We start from the raw sequence: 22327 nt of genomic DNA on the forward strand, positions 1-22327 counted from the left end.
ATTCATAACTGAAAATAGAAATAAAATAAATAAGAGAAATAATTTAAATAAGGAAATCAAGGAATAAAACAATGCTAGGTGCAAATAATAAAGTACCATAGAAGCTTGCCAAATTATGTGTGACATGCAGTCTTCGAAAACCATTAAAAACTATGCAAGGTAAAAGAAAATACGACCAAGGCTACATTATATACGGGTTCCCCTGCAGCAAGTATAAATATGGTATTTGCTGACCACAATTTGTGTTGCTGCTTCACAAATAATATTAAAAATGTCCACTAAACCTCAATTCTATGTTTATGTGAAGGCAATTCAATACACATTTAAAATGCACAAAATGATTCTTAGTTTTGAATGCTGCCTATTTCATGTGTGTTCTTGTATTCTGCTGTAGGCAGAAGGGATTTGCTGCTGGCTTTGTGTGTCAGGACGCGGCAGTAATCCTCTAGGGTGGACACCCTTATCAACTAGATGAATGAATGAAGAATGAATCACATCACTATGATAAATTACCAGAGTAACTGTGTAACATTACAAAGGAAATTTCTCAAATGACTGTGCTGCCCTAAAGAAAATACTTAGGAACAGATGTGAAATTCCGTGGAGAACATGCACACGTACACAAACACATGTCAACTTAGCTATCTAAATGGGGACATAGCATAGACTTTCATAGTTGTTATATAAAGCTAATCATAATTACAGTCTAACCCCAACCCTACCTCTTAAAGGAAACTTTTTGCATTCTCACAATTTAAATCATTTAAAAACATTATTTCACTTATTTATCAATTGTTTATCCAAATGAGGGCATCTCCAAATGTCCTTAAAGGGAGGTTTTGTCAGAATTTGCTAATTAAGTTTGTCCCCAAACTATGCTAAAGATGTATAAACACATACATGCTCCCACACCTGTGTACAGAATTAAAATAACTTACTGCTTCATGGCACATGCTGATATTCTCACCTGCATGCACATGCACAGACACACATGCTCACTTATACACAATAACAAAAACACTCTGAGACTTCTCTTGGCTTCATTCCTTGGAGGCATAAATCTATAGAGGCACCTCTATCACCTTACAAAGCCTGTGTACTATTTATCTCTCTGCCAAACCAGTGTTTACATAATGCCTTGCCTATCCACACCTGCAACTGATTGGGGTTAATGGTTTAAGTGGAAGAATGTGAGAGGAAGATATGCTCCTTTCTAACAGAGATGATGTCACCCGGTCACGATCCTCGGGTCAGGATGGATCACTAAAATACAAGTCAAGCAAGCAGTCGGCCACACTGGCTTCCTGTACAGGGTAATTGCATGCAAATGTCAATGAATAGAAAAATCAAGTGTCAATCACTGCTTAAACATTTGAAATTAGTGTCAAGGACAAATAAATTGTAAGGACAGATAAATTGTGCCTACGTACAGTATACATTTCTGTACAAAACATATATATTTCAAATGGATGAGTTGGAGCAAGCAAGTGTCCAGCATACATGTGAACTCAAATTCTGTTAAAAAAAAAACATCACAGGTTGATAATTTATGAAGATGGTTAAAGGGGTAGTTCACCAAAAAAATGAAAATTCTCTCATCATTTACTCACCCTCATGCCATCCCAGATATGTAAGCTTATAAGCAACAAGCTCCTCAAGAGGTCTTGTGACACACAGGAGAAAAACCAGAGGGAAAAAAGAACAAGCTTGGATCACATAGTGATTAGTCATGGACCGATGATGTTGCACGTTAAATAATGAATAAGTAGCGGACAATAGCTATAGGAGTTTCTTTAGTACACTGACTCAAAATGATGTCAGCTCTGATGGGAGATCAGACTGGAGCTTGCGCTGGGAAAGAGGCCTGACACATGCTGATGATGTCATTTACAGGTTCGGTACATGCAAAAGAAAATTGGCGCTGTTTCTTCACATACGATTGGATTTCAAAAGAGTGCGTGAGAAAAAGTTTACACCCATGACTGTGTGTAAGTAAGGGAAACTGCAAAACTGAATAACATAGGCCCATCCACAAGTTAAGAATGGATTATATGAAATTCACATTTGATCACAATTTACAGATGTCTACATCAGCCAGTAGACATTCACTTTAAAAAAAAAAAATTTGTAAGGTAACCTAATATTTGTGACTGTGCCAGCATCAAGTGAAAAGTTACACCAACAAAAGTAATTTAAAAAGTAAAACAGAAATGTATTCTATTGTTACCTGCAAGTAACAGTTGAAGGTTACCACTTTTTAAGTGTATAAATGTGATCATTATAGTAATATAATAGTGTTTAGTATATAGTACTTGGTCGCACTTTGTTTCACAGTCTTCGTGAAATTACTGAGTAATACTAATGAACTACATGCAAATGCTGTGTAATTGTTTTGTAGAGCTGCTTGTTCTTACACATTGTTGTTTTTACTATGGTAATTAATAATAGTAACATGTAATATGTGTAACATTGGCACTGAAAAATAAAGTGTTACCATGTACTTTACAGGCCTGATTTTGCCCAGAAAAATGATCTAAAAGAGACTGAATGTTGATAAAGACGAGAGATAGACAAGAATATGCATGTATCTAATAGCTCTTAGTTACAGAGCTATTGGTCTGTTTATATAAATCATTGTCTACTGTTGAAATAAGAGCCTCCATTTACTTTCGTCACAATTTCCATTTTTACACAACATGAATATGAAGAAACTGTGAGATGAATCATGAACAAAGACAAATACTAGCCTTACTCTGTCTAACACTCTTCATGTTGGAAATTAAATTCACAGGATCTACCATGTGTTGTGAAAAAAACTGTATACCTGAGATGCCCACAATAACAATGTAGTGATATGAGAATGTCCCCTCAATTGTAAAAACAATAAATAAATAAAAACAATACAATTAAAAATAGATTTTCTGAAAACATTTCTGCATTTCAAATTATGATCAAGACTCTTTTCAAATGTTGTCAATATAGTTAATATGTTATCATTAATTGGAAAATGATTCACAAAGAATAAGCATAGGAGTTACATGGTTATTGATTTGTTACTCGTTGATTATATTATATATTATATGGTGGTTAGATATATGTACACTGAAGTTAGTACATCCACGGGTATTCCCTGATCTATAAGAAATTTAGGCAGTCTGCCTCTTTTCACTATCCCCTCTACCTTCAGCCAGTCAGTGCAAACCATGACAAACATGTCATGACAGAATATAACCCTGGGATATGTAACTCCTGCATGTAATCATTGCAGTATTTTTGAGTACCTCTATAGTAGCCTTTTTGCGACGTTCTGAGAGGTGAATGTTTCTTAAATAAAAATAAAACTGAAACTAGTCAGTCAGGTTGCACAAGAAAAATGTTGCAAAAGAAAATGCAACACTCCCACCTACAGGCCAAAAATGACAGGCTCATGTCACATGCTATGAGAAATACAATATGCACTGTAAATTATTATTATTAACAAACCCACACACCTGCATCTTCAGACCACAAACTAAAGACAGAAGTAAGAGTTTTTCTTCCATTTGGATATGTTAAAAAGCCATAGAACATTTTAAGAATTTGCTTGTTCACATTACTTATGCCACACGATGAACAGAAGTTGTGCCCTTCACTTTACCAAATCTTAGAGCCGGTTTACAACACAATTGTTTGAAGTTAACAATTAACAACAACAGCATTTATAAAACTTGATTAATGTTCATTTTTACATTTACTAATACATCTTTTTTTTTTTTTTGTAATTTATATTTTTTATTGATTCAAAGAAAAAACACAACAGAGAAAAACACAACACATACACACCGAATCAACATTTAACCCCCACTAATATCCCTCCCCAATCACCAACCCCACCCTAACCCCCAATGAACACCCTCATGGTCACATAAAATATACACAAACAAACAAACAAACCAAAAAAACAAACAAAAAAAATGTAGTATATAATAAACATACATAATTAAACTAGACTTCCCTCTCCCCATCCCTTCCCCGAGATTCCCCTAAAACCACCACATACCTACAGCACTTTCTGACAAACAGGTCCCCAAACCACAGCCTTCTACCTGCCACCTCCTCGAAAGCTGCCATCCTCCCCATCTCCGCACACCACTCCGGAAATGATGGTGCTCCGTCCGACTTCCAACCTCTTAAAATAGTTTGTCTGCCAATCATAATACTAGTCAGAACCCAAGTTTTTATATGTTTGTCCCCCAAATTTATGACCGCCCCATCGTTCAAAATACAATACTCCCAGAAACAATACAGAGCAGGTGGCGCAGCTGTAAATACCTATAAAACTGAGATCTGGGAATCCCAAAATGTTGAACCAAATTCTCAAAAGATCTCAACACTCCACTCTCATACAGGTCACCGAGTGTAGTAACCCCACTCGCAATCTACTCTGTCCAGCAGAAAGGTGACTTAATACATAATTTAGGGTTCAGCCATATGCTCGAGGCAACATTTAAATAAATGTCCGAATTAAACACTCTGGACACACCGAGTGCAAATGCGATATAATGGGGTGTAACTTAAATTCTCCAATTAGTTTGCTAGAAAGGCTTTGCAGTGGCAAAATAGGGGCAAGAACTTCCTGTTCAATATAAAACCAGGGAGGGGCTCTTTCAGGTGGAAGTGACCAATGGGCCAAATGTCTGAGACCAAATGCATAATAATAAAGCAAAATCTTGGGTAGGCCTAGCCCACCTTCGTCAGTCGGCCTATGTAACTTATTGAAATGTAATCTGGGACGTTTACCATTCCAAATGAAGGACTTCGCTATGCTATCAAATTGCTTGAAATAACAGAGGTGGTCATCTACAGGGAGAGATTGTAGCAGGTAGTTGAATTTTGGAATAAAATTCATTTTAATAATATTAACCTTCCCAATCATAGATAAATGTAATGAAGTCCACCTGCCTACATTGCTCGAAACCTTTTTATTAAAGTGTCAAAATTAACTCTAAGTAAATCAGACAAATTTGCTGGGAATAAAATGCCCAAATACTTAATGCCCTGTTTAGGTCACTGGAAGGCACCCGGCTGGAAAACCGTTACTGGGCAGTACGCTGTCAGAGCCAAAGTTTCGGATTTAGACCAATTAACTTTGTATTCCGAGAATTTAGAAAAGGAATTAATAATTCTGTGGAGGCAAGGCATAGATCTAATGGGGTCAGAGACGAATAATAAAATATCATCTGCGTAAAGCAACAGTTTATACGCCATACCTCCCGCCACCACCCCTGGAAAATCATCTTCCCTACTTATCGCGGCTGCTAATGGTTCCAGGGCAAGACAGAACAATAATGGGGAAAGAGGGCAAGCCTACCGGGTGTCTATGAAGTAACTTAATCCATCCAATAAAAGTATTCCCGTACCCATATATTTCCAAAATCTTAAAAAGATAATCCCATTCCACCATATCAAATGCCTTTTCGGCATCAAGTGAGATGGCTGCGACCGGAGTCTGATCATTCGCCACTGTCCACATAATATTGATGAAACACCTAATGTTATCAGAAGAGCTGCAGCAACGAATAAACCCCACCTGATCTATATGTATAAGAAATGTAATAACTTTACTTAATCGGTTAGCCAGAATTTTTGACAATATTTTAAAGTCCAGCTGGATCAGGGAAATTGGACGGTAACTCTTACACTTGCGTGGGTCTTTGTCCTTTTTAAAGATCAGACTGATCCGGGCTTGTGTCATGGTTGGCGGAAGCTTTCCATTCTTTAATGATTCCATATAAACTTCTAAAAAAGTGGAGCTAATTCTGCAGCATAAGATCTAAAAAGTTCAGCGGCAAAACCATCTGGCCCCGCAGCCTTACCTGTAGGCAAGGCCTAAATGACCTCATCAAGCTCCTCCAAGTTTATCTAAGAATCAAGACAATTTTTTTGCTCAGTCGTCAGTTTAGGGAGTTCTAATGGTTCCACAAAGTTCCTAATATATTTATCAGTAGACGAAGACGTGGAACTATAAAGATCAAGATAAAATTCTTTAAAAGCATTATTAATATCAATGGCCGAGGTAAATATTTCCCCACCAGCAGATTTCACTGAGGGAATGGTAGAAAAAGACTATCTCTGCTTTATGTATCTAGCCAAAAGCTTCCCTGCTTTGTCCCCCGACTCAAAGTATGACTGTCTTCCCCTCCACCTTCTGCGACAAAATAGTATTATATCTGTATTTCAATCAGGTCAATTCTCTGAGGCCATCAGACGTCATTCAGCCCTTCAGCTCTGCCTCGGCACTTTTATTATTCCCTTCCAACTCCATGAGTTGGTGAATGATGAATACTGTATGATCCGGCCCCTAAGAACCGACTTAAGTGCCTCCCAAGCCATGCCCACAGAGGATACTGAGGACCAGTTGGTCTCCATATAAACATTAATTTCAGCCTTTAACATTTGTTGAAAATCAGGATTTTGCAAAAGGGATACATTAAAGCGGCAGCTGTATGATTTCTATTTCTCCGTATGCAGCAACACCTCTAAACTCACCAGGGCGTGATCTGAGACTAAGATGTTTCCAATTGAGCAATTAACAACAGATGAAATGAGGGATTTTATATATATATAAAAATCTATTCTAGAATAAATCTTATGGACTGATGAATAAAATGTATATTCCCTACCAGATGGGTCCAAATATCTGTAAGACCAAGATTTTTACACATCCTGTGAAGCGTCAATGTTGCTCTAGGGGGCTTACACACTTTTGCTTCACTATGATCAAGGACTGAGTCCATCAAAAGTTTAAAGTCTCCTCCCAATATTATATCTTGAGGGGTGCCAGTGGCTTGCAACATTCCTTCAAGATCTATAAAAAAAGACCAGGTCATCAGCGTTAAGTGCTTAGATATTAGCCAAAATCAGCCTTTGCCCCTGAATTTCTACTAAAACAATAATGACTCTAATCCTAATTTATCATTAATCTGTTTGAGACATTTGAATTGTAGATGTTTACTTTTCAATGTAATGACTCCCCTGCTCTTACTTGAGCCAGCACTAAAGAAAACATGTCCACCCAATTATCTTCCCAAATTTTCTAGCGTCCTGCGGTGAAAGATGCATTTCTTGAAGAAACACTATATCATATTTCTTACGTTTCCTTCTTTTTATGGTGTGCCCCAACCCATTCACATTCTACATGGAGAGAGATAATCCACTAATTTTAACATTTGACATATTAGAAAAAATAGATTGTGTCACAAAAACAAGATCATAAAGACCACATTCCAACATTAGTGTAACAATCAAACCCCAAACCTCCCCTCGAACCAAACAACCAGAAAACAGAAAAACGTGCGCATTAGCCCCGCGCACGACAACGCCAACCGGCGTCCATCCCTCTAAACTCAAACAGTCCATGTACACCTATGAGAGTCCCTGCGTCAACTTTGCTGCCAGATTGCCCAAGTCCGGTGTTCTATATAGATTTTGTGAGACAGAATTACACAGCAAAAAATAGTCTATAAAACAAACTCCAGCCAATAAGCGGAATAAACACAAAAAACTTGTAGATTCATCCACATAACTGTTCCTCCACAGAACAAGCTCCAGCCGCTAGTGGAACCAGCACAAAAAAAACAAAAAAAAAATCAGTTTCCTTGGACAGTCAAACGAATGTTCAGTAAGCGGGCCCATTCGGCCGATAAATGAGTGCAACAAAAGACCCAATCACTCCAATGTCCTGCAAGAGATGTTCCACAAAACAAACTCCAGGCCACAGGAGGCATAAGCACCAAAAATGTGCAGATTTATCCACAAGCTGTCCCCAAGAAATTATATTACACTAAACAAACTCCAGTTGCTAGGCAGAACCAGCACAAAAAGAAACAAAGAAGGCACCCAGCTTCCTCGGGCAGTTGAGTGTATGTTCAGTGAGACAGGCCCACTAAACAACAACAAGAAAATCACCAAATGGCTTACTCACTCCATTGTTTTTATGAAGGACAGAGCTTGCTGTGGGCATGTAAATTCTCTACGGCCAACCTTAGCATCTATTCCCAGTTTGGCCGGAAACATCAGAGTAAACGCCTCTTCCGTTGATGTAAGAGATTCTTGCATTCCTTGAATTGATTACGTTTCTCTCTTGTCAAATTCGCAAAGTCTGAAGAAAATGCTGTGGTTTTTCCAAGAAAGCTTTCCATTACTCCTTGCCTCGCGTAACACAAGATCTTTATCGGATGATCTCAGAAATTTGGCCAGAATTGATCGGAGCCTGTCTCCTCAGCGGATCTGTGAGCCGGGACTCTGTGAGCTTGATCGATTTCCAGCTTATGGCCGTTATGTCGAGCAGACTCGGGAAAAGCTCGTCCAGGAACTTCACCATATCTCTGCCTTCTTCATGCTCAGGAATTCCAACAATTCAGACACTGTTTCATCGATTATGATTCTCCAAATCCTCCAGTTTTTCACAAAAATTCTGCAAGTCAGTCTTGGTCACTAGCGGATTAGCAGCTAATTCCCTCTCCGATGACTCCAGATAATCGATCTGCTACTCAACGTCTGACAATCTTGTAACCAACTCAGAGAATTTTGCTTCCATGGAAGTGATTGATCAACGTATTACAGCCAAATCCTCCAAGTCTGTGACGACTTTCGTCAGCATCACAGACATGCTGGACAGCTGACATTGAATTTCTCCCACCACACCGTCCAAATTGAGTCCCTGGTCTGCGGTCCTGTCAGAGGTATTAGCTTGAGCACGTAAGTGTTTTTTAATGTCTCCAGAGCCTGAGGATTTTGAAGAATCAGGGTGTATCAGGGCCTGGGTAGCTCAGTGGTAAAATACGCTGGCTACCACCCCTGGAGTTCACTAGTTCGCAAGTTTGAATCCCAGGGCGTGCTGAGTGACTCCAGCCAGGCTTCCTAAGCAACCAAATTGGCCTGGTTGCTAGGGAGGGTAGAGTCACATGGGGTAACCTCCTCGTGGTCGCAATAATGTGGTTCGTTCTCGGTGGGGCGCGTGGTGAGTTGAGCGTGGATGCCGGGGTGGATGGCGTGAAGCCTCCACACGAGCTATGTCTCCGTGGCAACGCGCTCAACAAGCCACGTGATAAGATGCGTGGGTTGGAAGTCTCAGACGCGGAGGCAACTGGGATTCGTCCTCTGCCACCCGGATTGAGGCGAATCACTATGCGACCACGAGGATTTAAAAAGCACATTGGGAATTGGGTATTCCAAATCAGGGAGAAAAGGGGAAAAAATCCACAAAAAAAAAAAAAAAAAAAAAAAATCAGGGTGTATCGAATCTCACCGGTTTATGACATAAAAAGTATTAAAAACTAGCAAAGTGTGCAGAGCTCACCATTCACACAACCGACCCTCGCATGGCGTCACGTGACTCTCCATTAATACATCTTTAACATTGAAAGTTGTTTACATGAACATTATATGAGAACATTAATGATACAAAACCATATTTTATCAAATTTAATCAGCTATAAACTGCTCATTATACATATTTTTTATCTCAGTAACATGACTTCAAAACATCCTTATTCGGTAATAATAAATGACTGAAAAAGTAATGGAAAGTCATGGAAATTCATTGGCCAGAAAGTATAGGAACCCTGATGACACTTTGTTATTTGAGTAAACCTCATTCATCCCTAGAGAGAAAAATTGCTTTGTTGAGGCAATGTCATCAGCACCAGACTTAATCTATGTCTGTGTGGCAGCGGGGGCGTGGTCGAGCGTTCGTCCGGAGAGAGAGAAAGTGGTATAATGTCTAACACCTGTTTCTGATTGCAGTATGCATGGGGGAGAGCGATAAAAGGAGGAACCACGCCAGAGGCGAGGAGAGAGAGCCCTGCACATGCACCCGCTGAGGCTGTGTGATTGTTAAAGCTAAAAAGCTATTTATCTACTGAGTGTTAAAATAAAACCTATCGTTTGAGTTAAAGTTTCCGTCCTCCCTTTCCTCCCTGTAGAACCTTGTTACAGTGTGCTACACCTCTTATACTCTAGATGTCTGTATCTCCCTGTTGGCTTGTTCTCTGTGCTCTCTCTCTTTCGAACATCTACATATTCCCTAAGAAGGTAGAGAAAGATAGAGAGAGTAAAGCTGTGTGGAAAGTGTCAAGTCATGGCACAGCCCGCATTCCAGAGCCTGGCTCCTCCATGCCGGCCCGAGGACTATTTATATTGCTGTTGGAGAGGGAGAAGGATAAGTCTTTGCATTTCCAGTGTGCAACCACCATGTCCATGAAGTCCAAATGTATCTCTACCTTCTTTTATTATGCAACACCACATGGGCAAAAATCCCTGTTCACTGTTGCACCTCTCCAGCTCGTCCTCAAACCTCCTGTTGCTGGGTTTGGAAAGTGAGTGCTGTGCTGATCAGTCTCTCAAGTCTCTCGCAGAATTCAGCGTTTATGCAGTCTACACTCTCTAACACAGTGTTTCTCAAACATTTCACCCCAAGTTCCAACTCTAATCAAATCACAACATCCAAATTCCACCAAGTCTATAATATTCCACCTAATATTTTCAGTATTGTGCAAATCTCTTTGAACTAAATTTTAATGGGATATTTCACCCAAAAATGAACATTTTCTCATCATTTATTGAACCTCATGCCATCCCAGATATGTATGTCTTTCTTCATTCTGTAGAACACAAACAAGGATTTTTAGAAAAATATTTCAGCTCTATAGGTCATTTCAGTGCAAGTGAATGGTGGCCAGACATTTGAAGCCCCCTAAAAGCAGATAAAGGCAACATTAAAGTAATCCATTCAGCTCCAGTGGTTTAATCAATGTCTTGTGTAATGATCCAGTCAGTTTTGGGTGAGATAGACCAAAATGTAACTCGTTTTTCACTGTACATCCTGCCATTGCAATTTCTAGGGAAAGTCATGATTTCAAGCTCGATTACACTTGAGAAGTGTGCAGAGACCTACAGAGCTGAAATATTCTTCTAAAAATCTTCATTTGTGTTCTGCAGAAGAAAATAGTATTTCACATCTGGGATGGCATGAGGGTGAATAAATGATGAGGCAATTTTAATTTTTGGGTGAACTATCCCTTTAAGGAAGTTTGAGATTTCAAAAAAACTGTAAATTGTCCATCGCACCTCTAACTCAAACTCATGTTTTTACTTCTGATTTATTGCTGTATTTTTTCTTAATTTTACATAATTTCAATAATAACCAGTGGTAAGTGCAGGCTGAAATGACTTTCCATGCTGGTCCAAGTTGGTTTATGCTGGTTAAGAAAATCTTCATGAAACTGGCTGACCAGCATGATCTTGCTGGTTAAGATGTTTAAGATGCCAGCCAGTGATGCCAAATCATCAGCATCCAAAACAACATCTAAAAATAAACGTCTTTTCAGTGGTGATCTTTTATTTGTTCACTAGCACACAGACACATATCACTATGACTTACACTGCATTGTAAAACACTGGCTATATTGAATTATAATAATTATTTTTACACTTGCAACAAAGACAAAATCTGTAGAATATTTGATTCTATACCATCCATTCTGTTGTCTGTATTTAATTCCAAATCAAAGATCTCAAATTTTTAGTTTACATCTGCAATGTTTTTAATTTAGTAGCTTTAATAACAAGCTGTTAATCAGTCAACCAGAGAGCTCCACCTGATCCTGTCATGCACTTCCCACTCCAGAGAGCTTGTTGCCAGTGTCTGTATATTTCCACTGCTGAATATACACTGTGATTGTGGGCAGTGGAAACAACATCATCAAGTCTTACATGTGGTTGTTGCATTAAATAGACCATCAGACTAATAGTGACTGTTATTCTGTTTTGAATATTTCTTCAGTAATATCAGTGGAAAGGTAATATAATCTCAGCTGTAATGAAAATTATCTTTTAAAAGTTGTAAGAGAACATGTTAAGTTGCACTTTTAATTTTAAATACACGACAAGTAGTTTTCTTTCCTGTGTTGATGTATTTCCTATTGAAAGATGAAGTTGGGAAGGGACACACTGTAAAGAAGGTCTTCATTTTCTTTAAATAGCCAATAGGCATTAGTTACGTATGTCACAGCCATGAATCATGATTTGCTATTTGCTATTGCTAATTAGAGGCAGGTGGTATGGGGAAGGGTCAATGTCATTCTAGAGAGCATTTTACTGGACAAAGATTTGGATACAAGATTGAAAGCAAGATGAGTCATCAATATTTCAGGTCCATTTTTTCCAATTAAGAGACTGTAAATTTTGAATGTGTACAACTGCATATTGATTGCCTCAAAGCTAACAGACACTGACAATATAGCTACAAAACTCAAATGCTGATTTCATGAGAGGGATGGGGGTAGCAGATTAAAATTATAGCTGGAAAAAAACTCTAGCAAATCAGCAAGCTCCAAGAAAACTACAAAATGTGCAGTAAACATTAGAAAAAAGTGTTTGCCAAAAGCAAGTAACCAAAAACATCCCCACTCAAACACCAATGGTACCAGAGAAAACACACACACTAATTCTGTGATCTGTTTCTGAAATGCCACCACTAATTTCCAGTTGTGGTTTCAGTGGACACTATGTCCACACAATGCAGAACATTCCTCTCATGTACCAAGGAAATCTGCAAAACCTACACACATGCACATACTTAGTAGCCTATTCATTGTTGATCCACTCTCAACTTGTTATCTCGGCCCCCTGGGTTCTCTGTTTAGTGCCACTGTGTGTGTTGGAGATATACAGGTATACATTGAAGGATTTTAATGCTTGAAATGCTCAGGTGGAGAAAAAGCAGGAAACTGCCACTGCTAGATCTGCTCTAGATACAGTGGTGTGAAAAAGTGTTTGCCCCCTTCCTGATTTCTTATTTTTTTGCATGTTTGTCACACTTAAATGTTTCAGATCATCAAACAAGTTTAAATATTAGTCAAAGATAACACAAGTAAACACAAAATGCAGTTTTTAAATGAAGGTTGTTATTATTAAGGGAAAACAAAATCCAAACCTACATGGCCCTGTGTGAAAAAGTGTTTGCCCCACCTGTTAAAACATAACTTAACTGTGGTTTATCAAACCTGAGTTCAATTTCTCTAGCCACACCCAGGCCTGATTACTGCCACACCTGTTCTCAATCAAGAAATCACTTAAATAGGACCTGCCTGACAAAGTGAAGTAGACCAAAAGATCTTCAAAAGCTAGACATCATGCCGAGATCCAAAGAAATTCAGGAACAAATGAGAAAGAAAGTAATTGAGATCTATCAGTCTGGAAAAGGTTATAAAGCCATTTCTAAAGCTTTGGGACTCCAGAGAACCACAGTGAGAGCCATTATCCACAAATGGCAAAAACATGGAACAGTGGTGAACCTTCCCAGGAGTGGCCAGCCGACCAAAATTACCCCAGGAGCGCAGCGACGGCTCATCCAAGAGGTCACAAAAGACCCCACAACAACATCCAAAGAACTGCAGGCCTCACTTGCCTCAGTTAAGGTCAGTGTTCATGACTCCACCATAAGAAAGAGACTGGGCAAAAATGGCCTGCATGGCAGAGTTCTAAGATGAAAACCACTGCTGAGCAAAAAGAACATTAAGGCTCGTCTCATTTTTGCCAGAAAACATCTTGATGATCCCCAAGACTTTTGGGAAAATACTCTGTGGACTGATGAGACAAAAGTTGAACTTCTTGGAAGGTGTGTGTCCCATTACATCTGGTGTAAAAGTAACACTGCATTTCAGAAAAAGAACATCATACCAACAGTAAAATATGGTGGTGGTAGTGTGATGGTCTGGGGCTGTTTTGCTGCTTCAGGACCTGGAAGACTTGCTGTGATAAATGGAACCATGAATTCTGCTGTCTACCAAAAAATCCTGAAGGAGAATGTCCGGCCATCTGTTCGTGACCTCAAGCTGAAGCGAACTTGGGTTCTGCTGCAGGACAATGATCCAAAACACACCAGCAAGTCCACCTCTGAATGGCTGAAGAAAAACAAAATGAAGACTTTGGAGTGGCCTAGTCAAAGTCCTGACCTGAATCCTATTGAGATGCTGTGGCATGACCTTAAAAAGGCAGTTCATGCTCGAAAACCCTCCAATGTGGCTGAATTACAACAATTCTGCAAAGATGAGTGGGCCAAAATTCCTCCACAGCGCTGTAAAAGACTCATTGCAAGTTATCGCAAACGCTTGATTGCAGTTGTTGCTGCTAAGGGTGGCCCAACCAGTTATTAGGTTTAGGGGGCAATCACTTTTTCACACAGGGCCATGTAGATTTGGATTTTGTTTTCCCTTAATAATAACAACCTTCATTTAAAAAGTGCATTTTGTGTTTACTTGTGTGATCTTTGACTAATATTTAAACTTGTTTGATCTGAAACATTTTAAGTGTGACAAACACGCAAAAAAATAAGAAATCAGGAAGGGGGCAAACACTTTTTCACACCACTGTATTTCAGTTGGCTGTTTAGACCATTTACAACATGGCTCCATGTTGGCTAGCTAGCCTAAATTCCTATTAAGTATAGCCATTGCAAAAAGGTCATGAATTTGTGTTCCTTTGGATAAAATGTGATTTTTTTTTTTTTTTTTTTTTTTTAATTGATGACATCATCTGCAGGAATCATTCAGAAATTCCACAGTATTGAGGAGTCACTTACTTTGAGGAGGACTGAATTTGGTGTAGCACCAAAAGGGCAGGATTGGCTTGCAAAAGGGTCTCTAAAAATAGCATCTTTTTGTTACTTCACTTTCCAGTATTGGCAAGAAAAAATATATAAAATTCCTGAATCATCAAGCAACAGTGGCCCCATACCTTTCTCCCAAGCCAAAAAAGTGATCTCATTCACACAGTAAACAACAAAGCAGGTATGCTATCAATTAGCAAGACTTTGATGGATAACCAATATTTATTGGCTATAGAAGCAATAGACCTGCTTTCTCTTTCTTCTTGGTTTGATAGAGCTAGGTGAATAAACCAACATTATCACACGTGAAGTCAGCATGTTGTTTCAGAGTGTTCCAGTACCCTAGGATTGGTCAAATGATGCCAACTCACTGACAAGCAGCATCTCCCATCAGATCAGACATTTTTCATCTGCTCAAATGTGTTTACCTCCCCCTGTGGTGCAACCGGAAGCTAGTTGCGTTAGCAGCGTGGGAGACCGGGGTTGGGATTCTGCATTGAAACCAGGAAGTCATCACGTTCGCATAATCAGTGATGAGTGCGATCTGGAGGTTGCATTTTTCCCTCTACCATTACATTTTTTCTCCACTGATGGTTAAGTTTAGGTTTGGGTTGTGGAGTACAGTTTATAAAATATGCATTCATCTTCACTGTATTACAGCCTGTACAGGTGATAACAACTCGCTTTATAACTATGGCGCCCCTCGCTGGACATTTCACCTGAAAAATGGAGCTCGCAGTTGCCCATATGACCAACAACAGTTACTGCGTTGGCCAATGGGGGGAGTGTTTTGAATTTCAGTAAGCGCAGACTGATTTTAGCTAAACAAAATTCAACCAACAGTTTCCAATTTCACTGTGAGACCAAGTATGAGAAATTCAACAAAAGTCCCTAAAAGACTTTTCCTAATAAAACGTAATTCAGTTGACACTTTCACCTTTGCATTTTTGTCAGTACAACAGTAAACCAGACCACAACTAACCCAACTAAAATGCTAGTATTCCACAAATGCTTTGATAAATATATTAAAGAAAAACTTGGAAAAACTATTCTATGCAAAGGAATAAGTATCTTGGCAGCACTTTACTATTTGTTAAAGTGTGCCATTTGGGGCTTTCTTTAAGGCGGGACTATCAGTTTGTCAACCAATGGAAGATGGGTGAGTGTTCGGGAAACCTGTTTAAATATTAAATCATGTTTTTTCAATTTTGTTTCATGCCATCAGCAACACAGAAATTACACAATTCTGCTGTAAACTTTGGAGTAGCTTAAAACCATAGTTATCATACCTGACTAGTGGAAGGGGGTTCCCTGTCACCCGGCATTCTAGACGGATTGGGCTACCCTCTGCCACCTCCTGGCTCTTCAGTTTCTGGATGAAGTGTGGAGGAGCCATGGGTCCATCTAGACTAACCCCTCGCCCCTGATGTTCAGCCATATATGAACCAGCCTGGTCCTGGAGTCTGTCTTCCTGCTGGGGCTCTAAGGAAGAGGAAGATGACGAAGGTTGTTGAGCCTGCTGTGCGGCCAGTCGGTGGCTCCTTGGAGAAAGGTAACCACTGTCAGGCGAGGAGGAGTCTTCATCACCTTGGTGATCCACACGTGTGGAGCCTTTGAAGATGGAAGAGAGCTCCTCAATGAAGGTGGCAGCTCGGCTACAGAATTCGGTAGCCGAAGCAGCTCGTTCATTCAGCTCCAAGCCTCTGTGGACTAACCGGGGCCGGTCCTGCTTATATACTGATGCAATGGATTTTTGGCAGACAAACTTTTCAGGTGATTCAGGGGCAGTGCTCTGATTGGAGGAGACTTTACCTGATGCAATGTCAGATGACTGGGATATTTGAGTTAATGCAGAATCTGGAAGGGTGTGGTCTTTGGTTTCTGAGTAAAGAGGGAGATTCTCTGTGGGGGCTGGTGGTTCATCAAGGTCATTTGGGTCACCTGCGTCACTCATGGCCTCCCGGGCCAGGTCCAGACTGTGGCTGATCTCATCTTGGCTCAGGAAAGCAGAAAGTTCTGGAAAGTCCCCATCCCCAATCTCTAGCTCAGCCACAGAGTCCAAGAAAAACTCGCCTTCAAGAGATGCCCCTGAAAGCCCGCCCCCATCCCCCTCCAGAGACATGCCCCCTGGAGGACACGCCTCTTTTATCAGGAGAGAGAGGGGGAGTGTGGCATTCCAGCCTCCGTTCTGCATCCTGCAACACACAAATACATAAAAAAGACACAAGGAAAAAAAGCTCATTCACACACAATATTAAAAGGCCTGATAAGCTGCTCTTATGCATATGATAAACTGCTCTCTGTGCTTATACAGTGGGGTTTAAGTCCACATTAAACATTCGAATTTCAAACTGGAAACAAAGTTGTAGGATTTTGAAAAATGTAACTATAAAAAAAAAAAGTTATGACAACATGCAGAAAAAGATATTTAAGATTCTGCACTATTACTAGATCATTCATCGAATAAGCACATTTTTCATGCTGTTCTTCACTATTCCCCATCAATCTCTATCTAATATTCCAATATTTCTCAATAGTACTTCTGGAGACCCCCTGGCACTGTACATTCTAGGTGTTCCCTGGCACTGCCAATTCAAGTCATGGAGCTAGCCTCTATTGAGCAAGTGTATTAAATGAGGGAGACATCCAAAATATGCAATGGGGGGCCCCCAGCATCCGATAAAAAACAAACAACCATATTTTTATTCTGCTTTAGTAGCATTTTCTGTGACAGTTGAACTAGAAGAGGGAACTTATTGAACTTATTAACTTCTTGAATTTATTTCACTTCAGGTATACAGTGGGGTTAAAAAGTCCACATTATAATGGGTTTAAAAAACTAATTTAAAACAGTTTTATTTTATGAAGGACGAATGTAAATTAAAGAAATGTTATGACAAAATGATTACACAATATATAAGATTCAGCACTATTTCTATACCTTATCAAAATAAGCACATCTGTGATACTGCATGTTGCATGTCGTCATTAAAGCATATGGTGAAAATGCCAAATACTAAGAAATTCATGTACAAATTATATTCTTAGCATTACAATTTCATTGAAAATTTTAATATGTTGAATGAAATTGTAATGCTAAGAATATAATTTTTATATTTTTATATTATATTTATATTTTGTATATTACATATTATATTTAATATTTTTGAGGGGAAAAGCGGTACTAAATTACAAAAATGCCAAATATGGGGGCCTGGGCAGCTCAGCAAGTATTGACACTGACTACCACCCCTAGAGTCGCAAGTTCGAATCCAGGGCGTGCTGAGTGACTCCAGCCAGGTCTCCTAAGCATCCAAATTGGCCTGGTTGCTAGGGAGGGTAGAGTCACATGGGGTAACCTCCTCGTGGTCGCGATTAGGGGTTCTCACTCTCAATGCGTGGATCGCGGAGAGTAGCATGAGCCTACACATGCGAAGTCTCCACGGTATCATGCACAACGAACCACGTAATAAGATGCATAGATTGACTGTCTCAGAAGCGGAGGTAACTGAGACTTGTCCTCCACCACCCGGATTTAGGTGAGTAACCGTGCCACCACGAGGACCTACTAAGTAGTGGGAATTGGGCATTCCAAACTGGGGAAAAAGGGGATAAAAAAAAATTATAATAATAAAAAAAAGCCAAATATGTACATTTTCACAAGTGGACTTGACTTTGGAACCGCACTGTAGCTGTTTTAGATGGGGTTTTTTTTTTTCAATAAATGTAAATGTTTAATTAGACAGTATAGACAGATATTCTATTGAAATTTATAAATGACTACTCCATTACTCTGTTTGTGAATTTGACTTTAACTGTGAAAACAGATGGGAAAAAACTTGGAATCTGACAGTGAATGATCATATTCTCAATAACCTGTGGAGAGGATCCATAATTCAAGGAAAATGTTTGATATGACACCACATATTGGTGAAACATTAATAAGAGAGTGTCAGCAACAGATCAGGTCTCTGAGAATACACACTTCAATGCAGGATATGTGCAGGAGAACTGGCCAGTGTGTGTGAATAAGCAATGCACATTTCTGAGACACGTTCATGTGTTTTGTTAACTTTATGACTACTTTTCTTCACTGTAAAGTGTATGTTTGTGCTTGTATATTTATTATTTATGATCTGTTAATTGATGCCAATTGTGTGTGAGGAGGCATTGTCATTGTTGACTTTAAGTAATGTTTCAGTAAAGTGACCAGGTGGTGTACAGTATGTAAAGATGTGCAGGCATGTGTGTTTATGAAAGAGACGTGACAGTGTAACTTTCTCCTCATCATGGCATCCTGAGGACCAGCTGTTGTTATTTTTAATCCTGAAGGGCTGCGTTTCACAGCAGCAAACACCTCCCAACCAAGAGTCCTTTTTTTCCACATAAGCACACACACACACCACATACAATCCTTCTATATTATTCATGTGGAAATATTGCCTTCTATTCTGTATTGATGAATTATAGATAATGGAATATGAAAGCTAAGTGATAGGCCAAACAATTGTGACTGACAGACTGACATGCTTCATTTTCCATGTCTGACACAAGTAACATTTTATCAAAATCATTTGTGAAACTATAGAAGTATTTATCTCATGCCTTACAAAATCGAGTGAAATAGTAAACTAGGGTAAAACCAGTAGCGGTTCTAGCTTGTATGGCACCCTGGGCTAAACCCATATTTTGACCAACTGTGCCCTATAACTATTGCCCCGGTATCTACACTACATCAATATAACCCCCCAGGGGGCCTTTTACGCTAAGTGAGGGAGCAGTTTAACCCACGTGGGGTAAAAGGCCCCCTCGCCACCTTTAAAAAAATGTTTTATTCAAAACAACCTTGTGTTATTTCTTTTCATACAAAACTATGTTGCTCCATCAATATTGAATAATAAATACAAAAAATGTATTTCTTGAATCTTGACACATTTTGTGACCAGAATTTTTTTTTCCTTAAGGTGTGCCTTTTGCCCTATGCATGGCCATTCATTTCACAATTTGATCACTGTTTTAAATCTATTTATTCAACTGAGTTGAATTCATTGTTTTATATTAACAGAACGCAAATAACACACACAGGATCTTTTATTAACAGACAAACAAGAAAGACAATGACAAATATACAAAAAACAGCCTTCTTACCTTCAAGTCAGTTTCTGCAAACGTCCGTCCCAGTCTGAAGGTTCCAGTTTTTCTGATGTTCTGTATGTCAGAAAATTAGAAAATTCTCTTTTCCCAAGGAGTTGTGAGTCTTTCTCTTTCCTATTTTTTCCTTTGTCTTGCTTGTTTGGTTGAGTTGCCAGTGTGCTCTAAGGTGAGCCGGTTCAAGAGCTACACGGTGGCTGCAGAGTGGCCTGCTGTCCCATCTGTCTCGTGCCTTGACGCTAACTGAGCACCGCTAAATTTGGCCCCTAGCTCAGGTTACACAGCAAGAAAGAGAGACACAGTGAGAGAGAGAGAGAGAGAGAGAGAGAGAGAGAGAGCATCAATGTGCCCACACCACATCAAAGAAACACACATCCATAATGTTTATATCCACAAAGGCATGTAAATGCATTTTGCAGACACACACACACACACACACAAAATACGGCACCAAAGTACTGTCTGATAATTGCACAAATACATGTACACAAATACAGAAAACTTGTCAAAATGCATTTGCTTTGTTCTAATTTACTGCAGTTTTAACATTATAAATGGTATTGTCAGCAATAACAATCTGAGTGAAAAGTGGAATTGAAAAAATGAACATACATTTTTCTTAGTATTTAGTGTACTTACAGCATGCAATCGAGCTGACATGGACTCCACAGGTTTGTGCAAAACCTGATGATCCATTTTATCCAAGCATGATATGAGAAAGAGCATCTTGTGTGCTTCAATAAAAGCAAGGGAATCTAAACTTGCATTCAAAAAATTTACATGGTCAATGTCACAAACTTGCTTATTTGAATAGGGACCTTGAAATACCACACAATCGTAAAAAAAATTGTTTTAATTCTTTGTACATTGCAACTTTTCAAAATCCTAACCCTAAGAACATAGAAATAAATAATAATATATGATGCTTTTTATTAAGCATTTGCATTGCAGATAAGCAAATAAACAAATAGCATTCACTTACAGGTGCATCTCAATAAATTAGAATGTCGTGGAAAAGTTCATTTATTTCAGTAATTCAACTCAAATTGTGAAACTCGTGTATTAAATAAATTCAGTGCACACAGACTGAAGTAGTTTAAGTCTTTGGTTCTTTTAATTGTGATGATTTTGGCTCACATTTAACAAAAACCCACCAATTCACTATCTCAAAAAATTAGAATACATCATAAGACCAATAAAACAAAAAACATTTTTAGTGAATTGTTGGCCTTCTGGAAAGTATGTTCATTTACTGTATATGTACTCAATACTTGGTAGGGGCTCCTTTTGCTTTAATTACTGCCTCAATTTGGCGTGGCATGGAGGTGATCAGTTTGTGGCACTGCTGAGGTGGTATGGAAGCCCAGGTTTCTTTGACAGTGGCCTTCAGCTTATCTGCATTTTTTGGTCTCTTGTTTCTCATTTTCCTCTTGACAATACACCATAGATTCTCTATGGGGTTCAGGTCTGGTGAGTTTGCTGGCCAGTCAAGCACACCAACACCATGGTCATTTAACCAACTTTTGGTGGTTTTGGCAGTGTGGGCAGGTGCCAAATCCTGCTGGGAAATGAAATCAGCATCTTTAAAAAGCTGGTCAGCAGAAGGAAGCATGAAGTGCTCCAAAATGTCTTGGTAAACGGGTGAAGTGACTTTGGTTTTCAAAAAACACAATGGACCAACACCAGCAGATGACATTGCACCCCAAATCATCACAGACTGTGGAAACTTAACACTGGACTTCAAGCAACTTGGGCTATGAGCTTCTCCACCCTTCCTCCAGACTCTAGGACCTTGGTTTCCAGATGAAATACAAAACTTGCTCTCATCTGAAAAGAGGACTTTGGACCACTGGGCAACAGTCCAGTTCTTCTTCTCCTTAGCCCAAGTAAGACGCCTCTGACGTTGTCTGTGGTTCAGGTGTGGCTTAACAAGAGGAATACGACAACTGTAGCCAAATTCCTTGACACGTCTGTGTGTGGTGGCTCTTGATGCCTTGACCCCAGCCTCAGTCCATTCCTTGTGAAGTTCACACAAATTCTTGAATCGATTTTGCTTGACAATCCTCATAAGGCTGCGGTTCTCTTGGTTGGTTGTGCATCTTTTTCTTCCACACTTTTTCCTTCCACTCAACTTTCTGTTAACATGCTTGGATACAGCACTCTGTGAACAGCCAGCTTCTTTGGCAATGAATGTTTGTGGCTTACCCTCCTTGTGAAGGGTGTCAATGATTGTCTTCTGGACAACTGTCAGATCAGCAGTCTTCCCCATGATTGTGTAGCCTAGTGAACCAAAGTGAGAGACCATTTTGAAGGCTCAGGAAACCTTTGCAGGTGTTTTGAGTTGATTAGCTGATTGGCATGTCACCATATTCTAATTTTATGAGATAGTGAATTTTGTTAAATGTGAGCCAAAATCATCACAATTAAAAGAACCAAAGACTTAAACTACTTCAGTCTGTGTGCATTGAATTTATTTAATACACGAGTTTCACAATTTGAGTTGAATTACTGAAATAAATGAACTTT

At 39.3% G+C, this 22327-nt stretch overlaps 1 protein-coding gene across 3 annotated transcripts in view; it reads right to left on the reverse strand.

Annotated features, from left to right (window-relative positions):
• Window positions 1-20026, reverse strand: part of LOC127416221 (palladin-like) — a 140994-nt gene extending 120968 nt beyond the window's left edge. For 2 of the 3 annotated variants that reach the window (XM_051655443.1, XM_051655441.1), the window contains exons 1-2: window positions 19799-20025; window positions 15940-16845 (exon numbers count right to left, since the gene is read on the reverse strand). In XM_051655443.1, the coding sequence (XP_051511403.1) occupies window positions 15940-16844 (905 nt within the window). In that variant the 5' untranslated portion in view covers window position 16845; window positions 19799-20025. Of the gene's footprint in view, window positions 1-15939; window positions 16846-19798 lie in introns of all 3 variants that reach the window. The other variant, XM_051655444.1, reaches the window with a different exon arrangement.
• Between the last annotated feature and the right edge of the window lie 2301 nt (window positions 20027-22327).

Source organism: Myxocyprinus asiaticus, chromosome 25 (genome assembly GCF_019703515.2).
Source record: "Myxocyprinus asiaticus isolate MX2 ecotype Aquarium Trade chromosome 25, UBuf_Myxa_2, whole genome shotgun sequence".
Lineage (NCBI taxonomy): Eukaryota > Metazoa > Chordata > Actinopteri > Cypriniformes > Catostomidae > Myxocyprinus > Myxocyprinus asiaticus.